The sequence below is a fragment of the Triturus cristatus genome, chromosome 7 (genome assembly GCF_964204655.1).
Source record: "Triturus cristatus chromosome 7, aTriCri1.1, whole genome shotgun sequence".
NCBI lineage: Eukaryota > Metazoa > Chordata > Amphibia > Caudata > Salamandridae > Triturus > Triturus cristatus.
In genome coordinates this window covers 734,971,513-734,991,972 of record NC_140590.1, presented here as the reverse complement: position 1 = coordinate 734,991,972, position 20,460 = coordinate 734,971,513, and the positions used below count along the sequence as shown (strand labels likewise).

The following is a 20,460-nucleotide window of genomic DNA, read 5'->3' as shown; positions in this document are numbered from 1 at the left end:
TATCCCTCTAACTTGAAATTCCTCTGCCCACTGTAGAACAAGATTTAACACAACTTTCGAATGGAATTTCACCCTTGTTGATCTTATTGGTTTCCCCACGAAGGAGTTAAGGAGAAATACAACATCTAAATCAGACGTTTGAATTAATTTCAAACTTTCAATCTCATTAAAACAGATCAATAGGGCAGATCTATTTAAAATTAAATCTGGTTCAAATAAGGGAGAAAAATCAAGATATAAAGTATCCACACTTATTTTTTCTTTTGGGAGAATAACTGACATTGAAGGTGGAACCTGAAAGGGTCTTGCTGAAGGATTTAGGGAATTAGGGGACGGGATGACAGAAGAGGTGTTAACCTTAGAAATAACTTGGCAAGATCCTGCTTTAACATTACAATAAGCTGAAAAAGGATTGGCGGAAGGGTGGGAAACCTTGGGGAAGAAAGAATTGGTAAAGCTTATAGGACCTAAACCAGAGGCAGGGGCGTCTTCTTTAGGTGAGACAACCCTAGCTTCTACATGAGAGGTAGGGGACTGCTCCACCTGCGGGGAAACTTCTGAACTTAATTCAGCATTCTTATCAAAAAGAAGTTTCCTCTGTCTTTTTTTAGCGAATCTTCGAATGGGTTTCCTCTTCTTCATTCTAATCTTTTTGTGTTTCAGGGGACTCACTTTTCCCATCAATCCCGTATTTACTTTGGGAATCTCCTCTTCTTTGCTAGATGGCAAGGAGAATATCGGAAAAAGAGATGGAATTACGGATTTGGGAATGAGAGGAGATGTTGCTATTACCTCTATCTTGTCACTCATTGGAGCTATACAATTAGCGCCAGCCGAAACCACTTTGGCAGGATTGGGGACAGCAGGAAGAGCTACAAGCTTCTTTTCCTTATCACCCTCTATCAAAGGAGCAGATTGAGCTGAATCCAAAACTGCCGAAGCGGAAGGAGTGCCTATTTTTGGGGGCACCAATAGAGAAGCCGATGGTATGGGAAGATCTGACACTAACTCATTTTTACTTAGCAAGAGAACTTGCAAAATTTGCGTTACTGTGTCAAAAATACATTCCGAACCTCCCACAAATTTTTCGAGCAAACTCAAAATCAAAGAGAGAATTGATTCCAAAGAGGACAAAGAATTAGAAATTAGCCTCCCATTAATGTTTGGAGAGCCCTCAGTTTAATTGTTCAACACTGGACCAGAACAAGATGTAAAGTTTAATTGAGAAAGGGAAAAATCTAGTTTATTCGAAGGAGTGCTTCTTAGAGGACCGGTACTTGAAATAGTTATTGCTTCCTCTAAAGGCACACCTTTAGGGTTCCCCTGTAATGATCCCACCCGCGCCCTATGAGCTGTTAAATCAATGTCAGGCAGTGTAAAATCATTCCCTACTATAGGGGATTTAACTAACGCGACAGACAAAAGATCTTTAGGAACATCCATTAGGGCAACTTGGGAGGGGACAATTTTATCATTGTTTGACGCCGAAGGCGAGCCCCTTAGTACTTCGGGACTAACTAAAATAGGCAAAGATTGACTGGCAACCATGCTTAAGCTAGAGGAAACATCAATGACCCCATTAACAGGCACCGAATCGTTAGACCCTGGGATTTCATTCGGGGGCTGCAGGTCAGTGGGTTTATCTTTCCCTTTGTCCCAAAAATTGAAAAGCTGGCATTGACCTTTCAATTGCATGGAAGTTGCAATTTTGTTCCGAAGGGGGTTAGATTTGGTTTTAGACCCTGATCTCCCCACAATCACTCGCCCAGAGCGTAGTTTTTTAGCCGTCATGAGGCTATATTAAACGGGGAGTAAGAATCAATTAAAACAATTGTAGAATAAAACAACTCAAAATCCTAAAAGACAATACAATTTATAAAAGCAGTGTCACACAGGTTTAATACCGGAGAACCAAGGGAGGGGGCCCAGCCCAGCCTTCTGCAGCCTCTGACGGCCTCAGACGGTCCCGCCCTTGTCCCGGGCTTCTCCCGGCGCGCTCCCGCGCGCTCCCGCGTTGCGGTGTCACAAGGGAGGGTTATAGCCGCGCTGAGGCGGGGGAGGAGCCAGCAGGGAGAGCGGGTCAGCTGCTGGTGATGCCGAGGGTCAGGCGCTCCTGGGACTTGAAGTCCTCGCCTGACCACGCTCGCAGCCCTGCCCACACCACCGCCACAGAGGCTCTGTCTGAGATTAAAGCTCACAGTCACAGCGCACTTCCAGCGGCGCTAAACAAAGACCCAGAGGCGAAGCGGGACCCGCGAAGCGGGTTCCGCGAGGAGTTGATTGAAGGAAGAGCAGCTCCAGCGTACTCACAGTCCGAAACTCCCTCTTCAGTCTACACAGGTGACAGGTAAGGAAACCAGCAGTGAAACTGACGCGCTGATTTTAGCCGCGCTGAGGCGGGGGAGGAGCCAGCAGGGAGAGCGGGTCAGCTGCTGGTGATGCCGAGGGTCAGGCGCTCCTGGGACTTGAAGTCCTCGCCTGACCACGCTCGCAGCCCTGCCCACACCACCGCCACAGAGGCTCTGTCTGAGATTAAAGCTCACAGTCACAGCGCACTTCCAGCGGCGCTAAACAAAGACCCAGAGGCGAAGCGGGACCCGCGAAGCGGGTTCCGCGAGGGGTTGATTGAAGGAAGAGCAGCTCCAGCGTACTCACAGTCCGAAACTCCCTCTTCAGTCTACACAGGTGACAGGTAAGGAAACCAGCAGTGAAACTGACGCGCTGATTTTAGCCGCGCTGAGGCGGGGGAGGAGCCAGCAGGGAGAGCGGGTCAGCTGCTGGTGATGCCGAGGGTCAGGCGCTCCTGGGACTTGAAGTCCTCGCCTGACCACGCTCGCAGCCCTGCCCACACCACCGCCACAGAGGCTCTGTCTGAGATTAAAGCTCACAGTCACAGCGCACTTCCAGCGGCGCTAAACAAAGACCCAGAGGCGAAGCGGGACCCGCGAAGCGGGTTCCGCGAGGAGTTGATTGAAGGAAGAGCAGCTCCAGCGTACTCACAGTCCGAAACTCCCTCTTCAGTCTACACAGGTGACAGGTAAGGAAACCAGCAGTGAAACTGACGCGCTGATTTTAGCCGCGCTGAGGTGGGGGAGGAGCCAGCAGGGAGAGCGGGTCAGCTGCTGGTGATGCCGAGTGTCAGGCGCTCCTGGGACTTGAAGTCCTCGCCTGACCACGCTCGCAGCCCTGCCCACACCACCGCCACAGAGGCTCTGTCTGAGATTAAAGCTCACAGTCACAGCGCACTTCCAGCGGCGCTAAACAAAGACCCAGAGGCGAAGCGGGACCCGCGAAGCGGGTTCCGCGAGGAGTTGATTGAAGGAAGAGCAGCTCCAGCGTACTCACAGTCCGAAACTCCCTCTTCAGTCTACACAGGTGACAGGTAAGGAAACCAGCAGTGAAACTGACGCGCTGATTTTAGCCGCGCTGAGGCGGGGGAGGAGCCAGCAGGGAGAGCGGGTCAGCTGCTGGTGATGCCGAGGGTCAGGCGCTCCTGGGACTTGAAGTCCTCGCCTGACCACGCTCGCAGCCCTGCCCACACCACCGCCACAGAGGCTCTGTCTGAGATTAAAGCTCACAGTCACAGCGCACTTCCAGCGGCGCTAAACAAAGACCCAGAGGCGAAGCGGGACCCGCGAAGCGGGTTCCGCGAGGAGTTGATTGAAGGAAGAGCAGCTCCAGCGTACTCACAGTCCGAAACTCCCTCTTCAGTCTACACAGGTGACAGGTAAGGAAACCAGCAGTGAAACTGACGCGCTGATTTTAGCCGCGCTGAGGCGGGGGAGGAGCCAGCAGGGAGAGCGGGTTAGCTGCTGGTGATGCCGAGGGTCAGGCGCTCCTGGGACTTGAAGTCCTCGCCTGACCACGCTCGCAGCCCTGCCCACACCACCGCCACAGAGGCTCTGTCTAAGATTAAAGCTCACAGTCACAGCGCACTTCCAGCGGCGCTAAACAAAGACCCAGAGGCGAAGCGGGACCAGCGAAGCGGGTTCCGCGAGGAGTTGATTGAAGGAAGAGCAGCTCCAGCGTACTCACAGTCCGAAACTCCCTCTTCAGTCTACACAGGTGACAGGTAAGGAAACCAGCAGTGAAACTGACGCGCTGATTTTAGCCGCGCTGAGGCGGGGGAGGAGCCAGCAGGGAGAGCGGGTCAGCTGCTGGTGATGCCGAGGGTCAGGCGCTCCTGGGACTTGAAGTCCTCGCCTGACCACGCTCGCAGCCCTGCCCACACCACCGCCACAGAGGCTCTGTCTGAGATTAAAGCTCACAGTCACAGCGCACTTCCAGCGGCGCTAAACAAAGACCCAGAGGCGAAGCGGGACCCGCGAAGCGGGTTCCGCGAGGAGTTGATTGAAGGAAGAGCAGCTCCAGCGTACTCACAGTCCGAAACTCTCTCTTCAGTCTACACAGGTGACAGGTAAGGAAACCAGCAGTGAAACTGACGCGCTGATTTTAGCCGCGCTGAGGCGGGGGAGGAGCCAGCAGGGAGAGCGGGTCAGCTGCTGGTGATGCCGAGGGTCAGGCGCTCCTGGGACTTGAAGTCCTCGCCTGACCACGCTCGCAGCCCTGCCCACACCACCGCCACAGAGGCTCTGTCTGAGATTAAAGCTCACAGTCACAGCGCACTTCCAGCGGCGCTAAACAAAGACCCAGAGGCGAAGGGGGACCCGCGAAGCGGGACCCGCGAAGCGGGTTCCGCGAGGAGTTGATTGAAGGAAGAGCAGCTCCAGCGTACTCACAGTCCGAAACTCCCTCTTCAGTCTACACAGGTGACAGGTAAGGAAACCAGCAGTGAAACTGACGCGCTGATTTTAGCCGCGCTGAGGCGGGGGAGGAGCCAGCAGGGAGAGCGGGTCAGCTGCTGGTGATGCCGAGGGTCAGGCGCTCCTGGGACTTGAAGTCCTCGCCTGACCACGCTCGCAGCCCTGCCCACACCACCGCCACAGAGGCTCTGTCTGAGATTAAAGCTCACAGTCACAGCGCACTTCCAGCGGCGCTAAACAAAGACCCAGAGGCGAAGCGGGTTCCGCGAGGAGTTGATTGAAGGAAGAGCAGCTCCAGCGTACTCACAGTCCGAAACTCCCTCTTCAGTCTACACAGGTGACAGGTAAGGAAACCAGCAGTGAAACTGACGCGCTGATTTTAGCCGCGCTGAGGCGGGGGAGGAGCCAGCAGGGAGAGCGGGTCAGCTGCTGGTGATGCCGAGGGTCAGGCGCTCCTGGGACTTGAAGTCCTCGCCTGACCACGCTCGCAGCCCTGCCCACACCACCGCCACAGAGGCTCTGTCTGAGATTAAAGCTCACAGTCACAGCGCACTTCCAGCGGCGCTAAACAAAGACCCAGAGGCGAAGCGGGACCCGCGAAGCGGGTTCCGCGAGGAGTTGATTGAAGGAAGAGCAGCTCCAGCGTACTCACAGTCCGAAACTCCCTCTTCAGTCTACACAGGTGACAGGTAAGGAAACCAGCAGTGAAACTGACGCGCTGATTTTAGCCGCGCTGAGGCGGGGGAGGAGCCAGCAGGGAGAGCGGGTCAGCTGCTGGTGATGCCGAGGGTCAGGCGCTCCTGGGACTTGAAGTCCTCGCCTGACCACGCTCGCAGCCCTGCCCACACCACCGCCACAGAGGCTCTGTCTGAGATTAAAGCTCACAGTCACAGCGCACTTCCAGCGGCGCTAAACAAAGACCCAGAGGCGAAGCGGGACCCGCGAAGCGGGTTCCGCGAGGAGTTGATTGAAGGAAGAGCAGCTCCAGCGTACTCACAGTCCGAAACTCCCTCTTCAGTCTACACAGGTGACAGGTAAGGAAACCAGCAGTGAAACTGACGCGCTGATTTTAGCCGCGCTGAGGCGGGGGAGGAGCCAGCAGGGAGAGCGGGTCAGCTGCTGGTGATGCCGAGGGTCAGGCGCTCCTGGGACTTGAAGTCCTCGCCTGACCACGCTCGCAGCCCTGCCCACACCACCGCCACAGAGGCTCTGTCTGAGATTAAAGCTCACAGTCACAGCGCACTTCCAGCGGCGCTAAACAAAGACCCAGAGGCGAAGCGGGACCCGCGAAGCGGGTTCCGCGAGGAGTTGATTGAAGGAAGAGCAGCTCCAGCGTACTCACAGTCCGAAACTCCCTCTTCAGTCTACACAGGTGACAGGTAAGGAAACCAGCAGTGAAACTGACGCGCTGATTTTAGCCGCGCTGAGGCAGGGGAGGAGCCAGCAGGGAGAGCGGGTCAGCTGCTGGTGATGCCGAGGGTCAGGCGCTCCTGGGACTTGAAGTCCTCGCCTGACCACGCTCGCAGCCCTGCCCACACCACCGCCACAGAGGCTCTGTCTGAGATTAAAGCTCACAGTCACAGCGCACTTCCAGCGGCGCTAAACAAAGACCCAGAGGCGAAGCGGGACCCGCGAAGCGGGTTCCGCGAGGAGTTGATTGAAGGAAGAGCAGCTCCAGCGTACTCACAGTCCGAAACTCCCTCTTCAGTCTACACAGGTGACAGGTAAGGAAACCAGCAGTGAAACTGACGCGCTGATTTTAGCCGCGCTGAGGCGGGGGAGGAGCCAGCAGGGAGAGCGGGTCAGCTGCTGGTGATGCCGAGGGTCAGGCGCTCCTGGGACTTGAAGTCCTCGCCTGACCACGCTCGCAGCCCTGCCCACACCACCGCCACAGAGGCTCTGTCTGAGATTAAAGCTCACAGTCACAGCGCACTTCCAGCGGCGCTAAACAAAGACCCAGAGGCGAAGCGGGACCCGCGAAGCGGGTTCCGCGAGGAGTTGATTGAAGGAAGAGCAGCTCCAGCGTACTCACAGTCCGAAACTCCCTCTTCAGTCTACACAGGTGACAGGTAAGGAAACCAGCAGTGAAACTGACGCGCTGATTTTAGCCGCGCTGAGGCGGGGGAGGAGCCAGCAGGGAGAGCGGGTCAGCTGCTGGTGATGCCGAGGGTCAGGCGCTCCTGGGACTTGAAGTCCTCGCCTGACCACGCTCGCAGCCCTGCCCACACCACCGCCACAGAGGCTCTGTCTGAGATTAAAGCTCACAGTCACAGCGCACTTCCAGCGGCGCTAAACAAAGACCCAGAGGCGAAGCGGGACCCGCGAAGCGGGTTCCGCGAGGAGTTGATTGAAGGAAGAGCAGCTCCAGCGTACTCACAGTCCGAAACTCCCTCTTCAGTCTACACAGGTGACAGGTAAGGAAACCAGCAGTGAAACTGACGCGCTGATTTTAGCCGCGCTGAGGCGGGGGAGGAGCCAGCAGGGAGAGCGGGTCAGCTGCTGGTGATGCCGAGGGTCAGGCGCTCCTGGGACTTGAAGTCCTCGCCTGACCACGCTCGCAGCCCTGCCCACACCACCGCCACAGAGGCTCTGTCTGAGATTAAAGCTCACAGTCACAGCGCACTTCCAGCGGCGCTAAACAAAGACCCAGAGGCGAAGCGGGACCCGCGAAGCGGGTTCCGCGAGGAGTTGATTGAAGGAAGAGCAGCTCCAGCGTACTCACAGTCCGAAACTCCCTCTTCAGTCTACACAGGTGACAGGTAAGGAAACCAGCAGTGAAACTGACGCGCTGATTTTAGCCGCGCTGAGGCGGGGGAGGAGCCAGCAGGGAGAGCGGGTCAGCTGCTGGTGATGCCGAGGGTCAGGCGCTCCTGGGACTTGAAGTCCTCGCCTGACCACGCTCGCAGCCCTGCCCACACCACCACCACAGAGGCTCTGTCTGAGATTAAAGCTCACAGTCACAGCGCACTTGCAGCGGACCAATACAAAGTCATGGGTCCGTCACTATCAAAATGTGCTGACACCTATCCGTCGGAACTTCTAGTCTGAAAGAGCCTGCTGCCGGAGAAATTTCTTGTGTCAGACCCTTCACATAATTCTGGACAAAGAGTTGATGTCCGGTTGCGGTGGTCATGTCTTGGCCACTGTAATCGGAAAACACGGTCTCGAATCGGGAGAAGTATTCAGACACATCCTCCTGGGGTTTCTGGCGGCAAGCCGTTACTATCGACCAGTCTACCTTTCTTTCTGGGATTAGAGTCTTCAGTTTTAGTACAATCTTGTCTGGGAGCTCTAATATGGCTTTTGGGGGTTTCTGTCCTGGTTCTCGCTGCTTATCTATGGTATCGAGTTGTACCCAGGTATATCCGAACGGCTCAGCGTGGTCAACTTTCCGGATTTGTTTCCACACATCAGCCGGCAGACATAGCACAAAGAACAAGTCGATATCTGCTAAAGTCATAATCGTAGAACCTAAGGCTGTACCCAGTTCAGTGTAGAAGGCAGTCGGGTTCTTTCTTAAGTCGGGTAGAGTTTTTCTAAAGGTCAAAATGTCTTGCCGGTCCCACGGCTGGTAGACCCAGTTATATACAACCCTTCCCTTCGCATCTTGGTGGTTGATGTCGTCATGTGTTCCCAGACCTCGCGGGGGGACCCAGTAGGGGGCAGCTTCTTTAATGGGCATCATGGCATCAGCCCTTCCTTCCTGGGGCTTAGTCGCTATGGGGGTTTCTGCTTTGGTGGTCTGTCCATGTTCTTTAAGGTGTCGGTAGACCTCGAGTGTACGAGTGAAGAGGTTCGTAACGTCGCCCTCTCTTTCCTCTCCGATGTCTACCTTCCTATATAGGGCTGCTAAGCCTTCGGGACCTTTATCGTGGTATCTTTCCTCATACGCATTCAGGGCGTGATAACAGAGCCGTACGACGAAGTGTCGTCTGCGGCTGTCGGCATACGAGTTATACACGTCTGTTATATACTCCTCACTTTCTTTTCGCTCCACCAGTGTCCCTACTATCTTATCAATTCCTGCTCGTTCATCCTTTGTTAATCGATTCATTCTGGTGGACTCTTTCTTTCCCATCTCATGGTCATCTAGCGTTGCAACCGACATTGGGTTCAGTACAAGAGGCTCAGCGGGCGCGGAGGCCGTGAGGACCGAGGCCCCTGTACTGCTGTCGTTCGTGTTCGGGGGTTGTAGGTGTTGCACTACTGACTGGGAGGGTGCATATGGAGGGGGCATGTAAATGATCGGGGGACCTAACAGTAATTCATCATTCGTTCGCTGCTTGGAGGATAGGGTAGAGCAAAGAAGGGGTCCTAACAGCGTACTGGCCTGAGGTTTCGGGCTCCTGTCTTAGTTTAGTTTCCCTTCTCTCCTTTATGTCTTCTTCTAACTTTCTAGCGGCAAGGTGAGCTGCCTTTCGTAATTCCTTTTCTGCTTTTACTTCTTCCCTCTTTTTCCGTTGCGTTGCTTCTTTGCGCCACATGCCGATACTGTCAAGCATAGTAGGCGTCGTCTTATTGCTACGCAGAGCTATTTCTAGCGCTTCTATCTTATGGTCGTCGAAGGATCCCATCAGTGGCCACTGACTCTCGGGGTCCTTCTTAGTATATTTATGCCATAGCTTGGTATAAGCTACGGCGACTAGTCCATATTTAGTGAACATGTCCTTATTAGGGGTGCCCTCCAGTGGAGCCGGATGGTTCACCTCTAATAAGCGGTCCGGGCAGAACCAACTACCAATCAGTGGGGAGAAGATAGGCATGACGGGTTTCAACGGGGACAAAAGTCAGCACTACCTATCTTTTCACTGCTTGCAAAGACTAGACAGAATATCTCTATTCCTCGTTATTTGTAAGCAGAGAATACCTCCAAAGAACCAATATCGAACAACTAGTGTTCGGACAATCAATCAATCAATCAATCAATCAATGGGAGATAAAGATAGGCATGACGGGTTTCAACGGGGACAAAAGTCAGCATTACCTACCCTTCACTATTTGCAAAGACTAGACAGAATATTCCTATTCTACGTTATTTGCAAACAGAGAATATCTCAAAAAGCACTATTCTCCAAAACAATCAATGTTCGGACAATCAATCAATGGGGAGATAAAGATAGGCACGACGGGTTTCAACGGGGACAAAAGTCTGCGTTACCTACCCTTCACTATCTGCAAAGGGAGAGAGAGAGAGAGTATTTCTACTCCTCCCCGTTTGTAGACAGCGAATATCTCAAAGAGAACAATCAATGAGCACAATCAATGAGCAATACTAGTATTTCCAAAGCTTTAAACAATCAATCAACTATTTCGCACTTTGTCGTGTATCACGACCTTACCCGGACCGCGTGGACAGTTTCTCGTCTTCCGCCTCCAGCACCCGATCGTCCTCTACTCTCCGTATTTGCCGCGGCACTCCTGATGGTTCCCAGTCAGGACCGTAGATCACTCGAGAGAGGTCTGCTCGGAACCAGTGAAGTTCGGATGATCGGCTGCCAGACGAGGGTCTATTGGGCAGGAGCTCTCCCGATCGTTGCAGTCGTTCACTCTGTCGTCGGGACCTCTCCCACTGGATCCACGTGTCGCTGATGGGCCCCACGTTTGGGACGCCAATTGTTAAATGGTAGCGGCAGTTTCAGTCGATAACCTTTCAAGTATTTGCCCGGCGGTAATCGCCTCTCATACCACTCGATAATTTACCAATGAAAGAGGCAGGCGCCGGAGACTGGAAGGCAGGAAACAAAGTTTTATTCCGTCGGAGCAGAACACATCAGATCAGACAGCAAGGTATCGTCACGAGGTGCTCTAACCGCATCTCTGAGACCTGGTCTCTTATACACCGGTTTATTGCTTTATTGCATATAGTACATTCTTGAGATTCTCTCGATGCATGAAAGAACATCCCCTGAAGCCCCGGCTCGGATCCGATCCCACACATAGTTACAGCAGAGGTTCCCACCCTACCCGCAGTGGGAGATGGCTATCGCGCAGCAGGGAATTCCGCTAATTCCCGGGGGTGTGTGCAACCGGCCGGGTCTCAGGGGTAGGGGCTTTGATCTACTGTAATCCCTTTGATGCGGGGTGTTTCCCTTACAGTAGGGGCAATAAACTGCATCCGCAGGGCTAGGTGATGGCCTGGGACCAGTTCGGACAATGGGGCGCAGAGGAAGAGGGTTATCAAAGGAGAGGCATGACCATGTATGGGATGTCGGTCGGATGTGGTTCCGTAGCAGGGTCGCGCAGAAGGAGAGGGTTTATGGCCTGTATGAGAGAGCGGGGGTGGCCGGCGCGCGGGGGATGCTCGCAGCGCCAGGGGAAAGCGCTGGCGATCGAGAGTGAGCGGGGAGAGAGTGGGGTGCCTAAAATGGCGGCCGTGCATTCGCGGTGCGTGGTGCTGGGGAGAGGCAAGATGGCGCAGATAATGTTCAGTTTGCACGCTAAATTTCCACAGGAGGTCTGGGGCACAGTTTCTTGTCGTCGTTGGCCCCTCTAACTTCTCACACTGCCAGCCGATTTATTCAGCCACTTGACAGCCGGGCAGTGGTGGGTCATCGGACTGTTGGAGGTGAACAGCCTTTCTTCTCCCACCTCGAGCCATTCAGTACGGCAGACGGCTGCAGGGGTGTTGCCTGTGGACCCTCGGACTCACTCTCTTGGTGGCTGTAGTCTTGCCCAGTTCTGCTATATTCGTAGTCATGCCGGCAGTAGGTGTCGCCTTGGGCTAGGATTCCTGCACTGGGCACAACAGAGTGATGGCCAGCAGGCACGCACGGTCAGACCGTCTCATCACCAATGTGGTGTTGTGGGCCCGAGGCCCATATGCTATTAAATAATGCAAACAGACACTGGGTGGTAGTTGCTTAACTGGCCACGAGCACTTGCACCTGGGCCCTTTTATTGGCAGGGTCACGTCACTCGTGACGCCTGTGATGGATGGGTGTGAGGTGCATGTGTGTCCAATCCTCGAGGGAGTGGCTGCAAATACCAGTGCCTGCTGTAATACTAGAACGTGTCCATCAGGACACTATGGTCACCTTCGGTGCACTTCCTTTCTCTTTGTGTGTTTATCCCTCCCCTGTATCATGGACAGATTACTTGTGTCCTTCAACTGCACATTTTTTCGGCACCATTTTATTTTTGTTCAAACACTCTACGAGAGAGTATGTTTTTCATCTATCTCCCTCATGTACTTCTCCCCCTCTGTGTTCTTCCCCCGTGTTTTCTTGCCTGCCGACCCTACATTGTCCCCTGTTTGATCCGATTCCCTCCTTCCCATCAACTGTTGTCTGGCTCTTACCCTAAGCCCCTCCTAACCACCTTCCATTGCCTTTGTGCTTGCCCCCAGCTTCTCCCCTACCCCCTCCCTTACCCTGTCTATCTGCTGGCCTCCAGACACTTCCGCACACCCTCCATTGCCTGTGGGCTGCCCTCCCTCCATGTCGTCTCAGGGTAGCCATAAAAAAGCACTAGGAAACAGTCTGCACTGACCATGTCATATGCTCTTTTTAGGTCTCGTCTGAGCCAGCGCATGCGCTGTCTCAGGTGAGACATTTAGTAAGTGGGTTTTCAAAGTACTACCCACTGGCTTTTGCTGGCCTAAAGCTTGCGTTCACGCGAACGTGCACAGCTGCCAGCTTTCAGCGCCCGAGGCGCCATCTGGAGCGTGATTAATTTCACTTTTGCCGGTACTGTGCGCGCACTTTTGCCGTCTTTTTTTTTTTAACAAAAGACACACAATTGATGGACGGAATGCAGAACAAATCAAAACATTCACCCCCAGTCAAGAGATCTGGGTTAAATCCATCGTTCTTTTGCTCACCATGCCACCCCAGTTTAGACGTGGGTCCCGTGCTCTCCATGCCACTGAAATCAAGCTATCCTGGCTGAAGAGGGGTGAAACCCCGAAACCAGTCCTAGGATGCTTGTTTCCAGTCCAGGGAGGACCTGGCTTGGCAGTTCGGGCTGGACTGTTCCCATGACGCACAGGGTCAAGACTGATTTGCATATGGCTGGGCTCAAACTGGAACGGCATGGTGAACAAAAAAACGATGGATTTAGGCCCAGATCTCTGTACTGGGGTGAATGTATGACATTGCTCTTCATTCTGTCCATCAACTGTTGTTTTTGCATTTGTCACCCCGAGTGGGAAGGGTATGCCCAGACGTGGGTCCCGTGCTCTCCATGCCATTGGAATCAAGCTGTCCTGGCTGAAGAGGGGTGAAACCCTGAAACCGGTCCTAGGATGCTTGTTTCCAGTCCAGGGAGGACCTGGCTTGGCAGTTCGGGCTGGACTGTTCCCATGAGACACAGGGTCAAGACTGATTTGCATATGACTGGGCTCAAACTGGAACAGCATGGTGAGCAAAAAAACGATGGATTTAGGCCCAGATCTCTGAACTGGGGTGAATTTATGACATTGTTCTGCATTCTGTCCATCAACTGTTGTTCTTGCATTTGTCACCCCGAGTGGGAAGGGTATGCCCAGACGTGGGTCCCGTGCTCTCCATGCCACTGGAATCAAGCTATCCTGGCTGAAGAGAGGTGAAACCTCGAAACCAGTCCGAGGATGCTTGTTTCCAGTCCACGGAGGATCTGGCTTGGCAGTTCGGGCTGGACTGTTCCCATGAGGCACAGGGTCAAGACTGATTTGCATATGGCTGGGCTCAAACTGGAACGGCATGGTGAGCAAAAAAACGATGGATTTAGGCCCATATCTCTGTACTGGGGTGAATGTACGACATTGTTCTGCATTCTGTCCATCAACTGTTGTTTTTGCATTTTTTTTTTTTTTAACGGCACGCGCGCTTGACTTGAGTGCAAAGTTGAACTTTCTGTTCGCAGCCTGCTGTTTTCATTGCCAGGCAACCAGGACGCTCCTTCCTCCCTCATCAACACGCTCGCCACTAACCCCCACCCTCTACTTACCGCACTTGTCACACCGCTGTTCTCCTCTTTCGACAGGGCATGTTGACGCATTGGCATACATTGCTTGAGGTAGAATGCTAGGTTGACTGAGTTTAGCTTGACTTAACGCAGTTGTGTAATGCAGAGGGACAGAAAGAATAGGACCTATGTCGTTAGAATGCAAGCAGTTATGACGTAGTACGGGGATAATGTTCACCCCCTGATCATTTAGAGCAACGCTACACCAAGTTCTACTCACCCACTAATACTTACAAGTATTACTTTTGTCTATTATAGAAGCGCACCTCCCAACTGTTTTCCCCGCCAGTCTCTGCATACATAAATCTAGCAAACAAATTGCTGTTTTGACGACACACGCAAATCTCAGCCTTTTCTACCTGTCAGTTCTCAGCTGTTGAACCGTTTGACACAATCTTCTTCGTGGGAACCATCACGTTCTGAAAGCAGCAGCTCTGAGTGAAGAACGCAGCATGAGAGAATGTCTTGGTTCCGGGGTCTGCAACTCACTGCCGTTCTTACCCAGACCCGCATATTTTGATAAATTGAAAGAGGGTTGATGTGGCACTTTTTTATGTTTGTTGTGTTTTGAGTTGCATCCACCATTACTGCAGCATACAGTTTAGGGTAGTTGCAGCCATCGCAGTGCTTGGTTAGTATAACCGTTGAGAGTTAGTGTTGACACTGTCAGTGGCATTCCAAGGATTCCATAGGCTCTAATCGAAGCATGAAAAATGGACACCTTGAATAAACGTGTTGGCTAGTAAAACCACTAATAATTGTGGTGCAATGAGCCCCTTATTGTACTGGAACTCAATGCCGCTGCACCTGGCCACTGTTCTGCACTAATCTAGACGATGGAAGGTGTACAGTATTATATTGCCGTTACCAGTGGCACATGAAGTAACAGTAGAGTTTAAAGCGCCCAGGATAATGTGCTGCATGGCTAAATTCTTATAAGGTCCCAAAGGCGAGATCTATTGGCTATGCCAATGCTTGTTTATAATTATTCTTAACATACGTGCTGCTGTACAACATGGTAACAAAACATTGGCTAAGCCAATAGCTCTCGTAGGCGAGACACATTGGCTGTGCCAATGCTTGTTTCTTTTAAAGCATCTAATTGTGCAGTTACCGCTGCCAATGCTGCGTTGATAACGGTATAAATCTCTTGACAAAGGATTACACAGGGCAAGTGGTGTGTGGATGAATTTAGGCAATTTTTTGTGTGCCAGAAGTTTAAAGAAATAATGCACAGAAAAATGGCCATCAAGCACAGAACTGACAGAGAAACATTTTCTGGGAGCAACAACTGCCCCCCCTCCCCACACACACACACACACACTCCGCCTGCCCTCATAACGTGAAGTCTTGTAATCTGCTGATTTGCTGTGGATCTTCCACATAGAAAAATTCAGAAAGGGCTAACTTGGTACCTGTGTGGTGTAACTGATAGGTTCACTTCATCTCAGCTCTGTCAAAACTTGAATTTCTTGAAATAGGAGTGATTGCAGCAGTCAGTAAACGCCATATATAAATGGGTACTAAAGGCACCATATCCTGTATTAGAAAGTTCAAAATAGGAGCACCTGAAATGACAATGAACAAAAGTTTCACCTCCCAGTACAATTCAATGAAGTTTAAAGATGCAGCGCAGAGAATAATCCAATCAAATGGTCGTTTGTGACCTGCCTCCTCCGAGGAGGTCCTGGACTCCCAAAGAGGAAGGATGGTTCGTGAAATGGGGGCTTTCTCCTAAAAGGCGGACTGTGCTACACCCTAAAGAGGGAGGGCTCCCACCAAGGAAGACATATTGGCACTTAAGCACCATTAGAGCGATTCAAACAGGTATAGCACACATACTACATATATGCACTTGTGCATACTTTAAGCAGATATGTACCGCCCCTTACTCCAGGCAGATATCTACTTGCCCACTATCTGGGCGGATATGTGTTACACACCCTCCTGGCAGTTTTACATCTCCCCCACAGTCCAAGCAGGTATGTACCCACTCCCCCTCTTTTAGCAGGCATGTACCTCTGGGAAAAACAAAAAAGCAATGCGTGGAATGCTTGAATTAGTTTCAGCCACTTGTAGGGACATGTGAATATTATGCTAAAAAGGTCAAGGCAGATTATTATACCAAGAGAGAGCTTTTTTATCAGAAATAAGCAAATGGCTTTTTATCGGATCAGAAACGAGTTTATGAATACTGGTGTGTCTGACATGACACCTGCTTTGGTGGAACGCTCTAACGACTTTGTCTACTGTATTTTATCCAAAATTACTGCCTACCGTAATCAACCATCACTTTATTGCATATTAGGACGTGCAATGAGCCTCAATTCTTGAAGTTACTCAAGCATTTTCAAATCTAAAGCAATTAGTCTTCAGTAACTTAATGAGCTGCCAGTCAAGCTCTCCAGTGGCGCGGTACTTTAAATGGACAGAGACTTAGTCAGGTACTAAGTAACTGCACCTCTTTAATTTGGAAGGGATAGTAACACCACCACTCAGCTGGGGGGCAGTACTTTTATGAGAAATTACCAGCACTTCGTAGTAGCAAACTGGTACTCTTGGACAGTAAGTGCCGGCACTTTTATATTTGCATTTCAAGCTCCCATATCTGTTGTTGCCCCCCACCCCAGCACCTTGAGACCCTCACGGGTGAGTAGTGCGCTTATAATTCCCTGATTGATTGATTGATTGATTGTCGTAGGATGGCAGGTTGACAATCTGAAAAGTTCCTCTTTTCCGCTTAGAAGTACACTCCATTGCAGCACGCAATACTTTATCCACTGTTGTGGAAACATTTTCTTTAGCCTGATGAATTATCTGTCACCGTATCTCATACCTTCCATATCGTGTTTAACTTATGGAGATGGTGCCATGTGTTCAATTCCAGGGGTCCATAGAGTCAAATAAGATCTGAACCCCTGCTGCACCGAACTAATCATGGTCCCTACATATGATGAACCATAGTTCATTTCCAAAACTGGTGGTGTCCGTGCAGTGACTGCCCGTTTCTGGTTGTAGTCCAGGTCCTGGCTTGGAAATATATGTATGTATTTGGTATTTCTATAGCGTGAACCTAGCCAAAAGGCAGAAAACCACTGTCCATAGTCAAAAACAAGCATAAAGTCAACGAGTAGTAGGAACAGACTGGGTCTACCCGAGGTAAATACCTGCTCAACAATGGTGCACAGAGTTAGATGAAGTACACGTTACTTTGACCAGAGGGCAGTGTTTATTCAAGGTTGAAGACAAAAGCAGGAAGCTTGGACCAACCAAATTTGAGCTTTTAAAAGCTCTCTTCCAATGTTCAAAAATACCGAGGAATACAAAGACATGAGACTTAACATGAACAGGGCACATGAGTTAAGTCAAATGGCGTGCTAGGTTCACTGGCTGCCTAGATAAAAACTTGGACATAACTCAGACACACTGTGTGCAGCAACTACTAAGTCTTCATTATTCAACAACACAACACAAAGCAGAACTAGAACCAAATCTAATGGCGGTCTCTGTAGCCATTGAGAAAAGCTATTTGATCTGCTACATAGCATGCACCAGATCGGCTCTAAACACCCTTAGAGCCCAAATTTAGGTGGTGGATCAAGCTAGGGAACTGCTCATTTCCAAGATTGACGTATTAACGAAGCAATGCAAACTAGAGCGCTGGGAAGCACTGCAGAACATATCCAATGGCAAATCGAAAGTGCTTCTCAGGTACAATTCGAGGCACTGGCTATTTGAGTGTGAGCTAAAGGAAATCAACACAAAACCGAGGATCCAAGTACTTAACAACAACATCGTCTCTGGCAGCCTTCGCTATTTGGTATTTTCTTAGGGGCTTCATGCAAAAACAGCTGTCCTTGCTTCTTGCGTGCCCTCGACTGCACAATGTATTTTTGCCCTGCATTGCCAAAAAAACGTCTGCACCTAACCATCAATGAAGAATCCAGGCTGTAGGAGCACACAAGCAGCTTTTGCAGTTTGCGTCTCGGCCATCGTAATGGAACCGCCAGCTGCTTCATGAAATGCTGACAGATTACTGTGCAGAGACTTGGCAAAGTACCACAACTGGACACTGACTCCTGAGGACTTGAAACTCTACCTGTGTGATTCCGTAAAACTGGCGACCTGAAATATCCGCACTCAGAGTCGCAAATACATACGGGGTTTAAAGGGTAACATAAACATGTATTACAAAGAGAAAAATTATCTTGCATTTTGTTCTTGGGAGTTTTTCGATTGTTTTTAACCTCTGTCTTGTAATACCACTTGTTAATGGACGCTGAGCCAAATTTTAGTTTGCCTTTTCTTTCCTTTTTTACAAATGTTATTGTATTGTTATTTTTTTTATCGTGCAATATAAAATGATTTACCACAAGTGTCGACGTCTCCTTTAAACTCAGAGAACTGTGATCCCTTTCCTCGTGTGTAAACACTAACTGTGAACCCTGTGCCAAACCCTGGCACCGGCTGAGAGCTTTGGCCACGATTGAGAATCCTGATGTTCTCTATGAAGTTTGACCTTGACTATGAACCCTCAGGGCACCTGGAAAACCTGAATGTATTTGTGACCTCAGCTGTATCCTCTAAACTCACCTGCAGCTGCGGTCTGTGCAGGTAAGAGCGGTAGGCCCCAGTGGGGGGATTTCGACGGATGATGACAAGGGAAAATCAATTCTTTATTTAATTTTCCCTCATCATCGTCCCTCGAAATCCCCCACCACCACAACCACCACTGGCCCACCGCTCTTATCTGCACGGGCCGCGGCTGCTCTGATGTGAAGCCCATTCGCTGCGATTGTACATGCTTACCCTTGGTTGCAGGATGACCATGGCCTTAGCTTTGACTGGCGAACTTACTGTGAACCATGACCTAGGGCTATGCTATGTTGTGAGCCTTGACATGAGCTTCAAACTATTCCCTTTTCTATGACTCCTCGCCTTGAATGTGACCATTCATCTCTGCTCTCTTTCTTTCTCATTTTGTTGCCCTTCGACAGACCAATCAGAGTTGCTGTTTCACGTGACCATCGGCCTGGCCTCAGTAGCGGGAGTACTGCTCCTGATCTTCATCCTAGGCATCATCATCACTGCCGTGAAGAGGAGGAATAGTAGGTGAGAGTCGCTACAACTGTGCCTAAGATTAAAACCTCCACTGCATTCATTGATAGGCAGATTGCCACTGAGACCCGAGATGCACTCATTGACGGCCTCTCACCCAGCACATGTCACTGAGACCTCTATTGTACTCACTAATATCCTGTCACTGGTACTGTGTCCTAACTCACTGATGGGTTCTGCACTCACTAAGTGGGTCCCTCACTCACTGCGTGCTTGTCGCTGAGACCAGCCCTGTGCTCGCTGATGTGTGTTGCAAGTAATGAGGCCATCCAAGACTCACTGACGCCTTTTACCCATTCATGCAGTATGTTTTTTCAGTTTTAATGTATTTATGGTTTTGGAGTAGTTTGACTTTTAGTGGGTGAGTGCAGACCACTATTACTTTGTGGAGCTAGCACCTGTGCAGCTGCCTTTAGCCAGAACTACTCTTGCTGTGGGATTATTTTTACCCATTTGTGCGATGCCACTGTGGTCGTCCATTGCTGCTCTTATGGTCAGTTTCCCTGTCAATGAGGCATCGGTAGTGTGTGGCTGACTGCCACTGCGCTCGCTGAGTGGCCTCTGTTCTTACTGGCGCCTGCTTTCCACTCACGGAGGCATCGAGGCTTTCCTTGTACTCCATAAGCCCTTGCCAAGAACTGCCGCTAGATGCACTAAGAGGGTGTCTGCCTCCTCTGAAAACCTGTCACTCACACTACCCTCGTAGTCCCTCACACGGCACCTCCAGTCAATCACATCACCTCTGCACTCAGTCAAGAGACCAGGCGAGTTTCGGCCCTCCACAAGCAGAAGCCCTAACAAAACATGATCAAACATGCCAACCCTCCCGATTCAGAGGGGAGACTACTGATTTCAAGGCTAGTGTCCCGCCTCCCAATTCCTGCAGGCAAACACCTGATTCCTCTGCGGACTTCAGCCGGCAGGGACTGGTCTTGTGTGACTCAGAGTGTACACTGTCAGTAACCTGCTCCTGCAGGCCAATGCACACATTTTTATCACGCTCTCTGGGGCATATTATCAAGACAGGCGATAAAATTATCGCCGCTTTAGCGGCAGAAAACTGCCGCTAAAACGGCGATAATGGGCTTGATAATATGCCCTAAGGAATTCCAATTGAAGCTCAGGTTAGATGTCCTTCACATCTAACATGGGCTTCAATTGGAATTCCATAGAGCATATTATCAAGCCCATTATCGCCGTTTTAGCAGCAGTTTTCTGCCGCTAAAGCGGCGATAATTTTATCGCCTGTCTTGATAATATACCCCTTTCTGCCTGCCATAGCGCTTTCTCCGTGCTCCTGATAGGGAAGGATAAAAAAACATACATTTGCATTTCTAACATCTGATCCGAAAACAGCACACTTTCAAGTCCCATACATGACAAAAACCCGAGTCAGGCCTCAGTAGAAGTCATTGGAGGAAATACATTCTCCCATTTTCTTTTTGAAAGCTTCCACTTTTCTCTTTTAACTTGTTGCCATGTATGGATTATGTCCCTTCTCTTTCTCATGTCCACTCCAGTCCCAGCGCTTTGAAACAGCTGTAGGGTGGTATAGGTATAATAGAAATATATTTATTTACGTAGAGGTTTCTTACGGTGCTACATGTAGCCATCCAGTTGGTTCAGCCCGCTGGGT

General features: G+C 50.8%; 1 protein-coding gene across 1 annotated transcript in view; it reads left to right on the top strand.

Annotated features, from left to right (window-relative positions):
- The window catches only part of ENPP7 (ectonucleotide pyrophosphatase/phosphodiesterase 7), a 121,510-nt gene that overhangs the window by 63,928 nt on the left and 37,122 nt on the right, over window positions 1–20,460 (top strand). Inside the window, exon 5 of the mRNA XM_085617446.1 lies at window positions 18,704–18,818. Coding sequence (XP_085473572.1) covers window positions 18,704–18,818 — 115 coding nt within the window. The remainder of the gene's footprint in view (window positions 1–18,703; window positions 18,819–20,460) is intronic.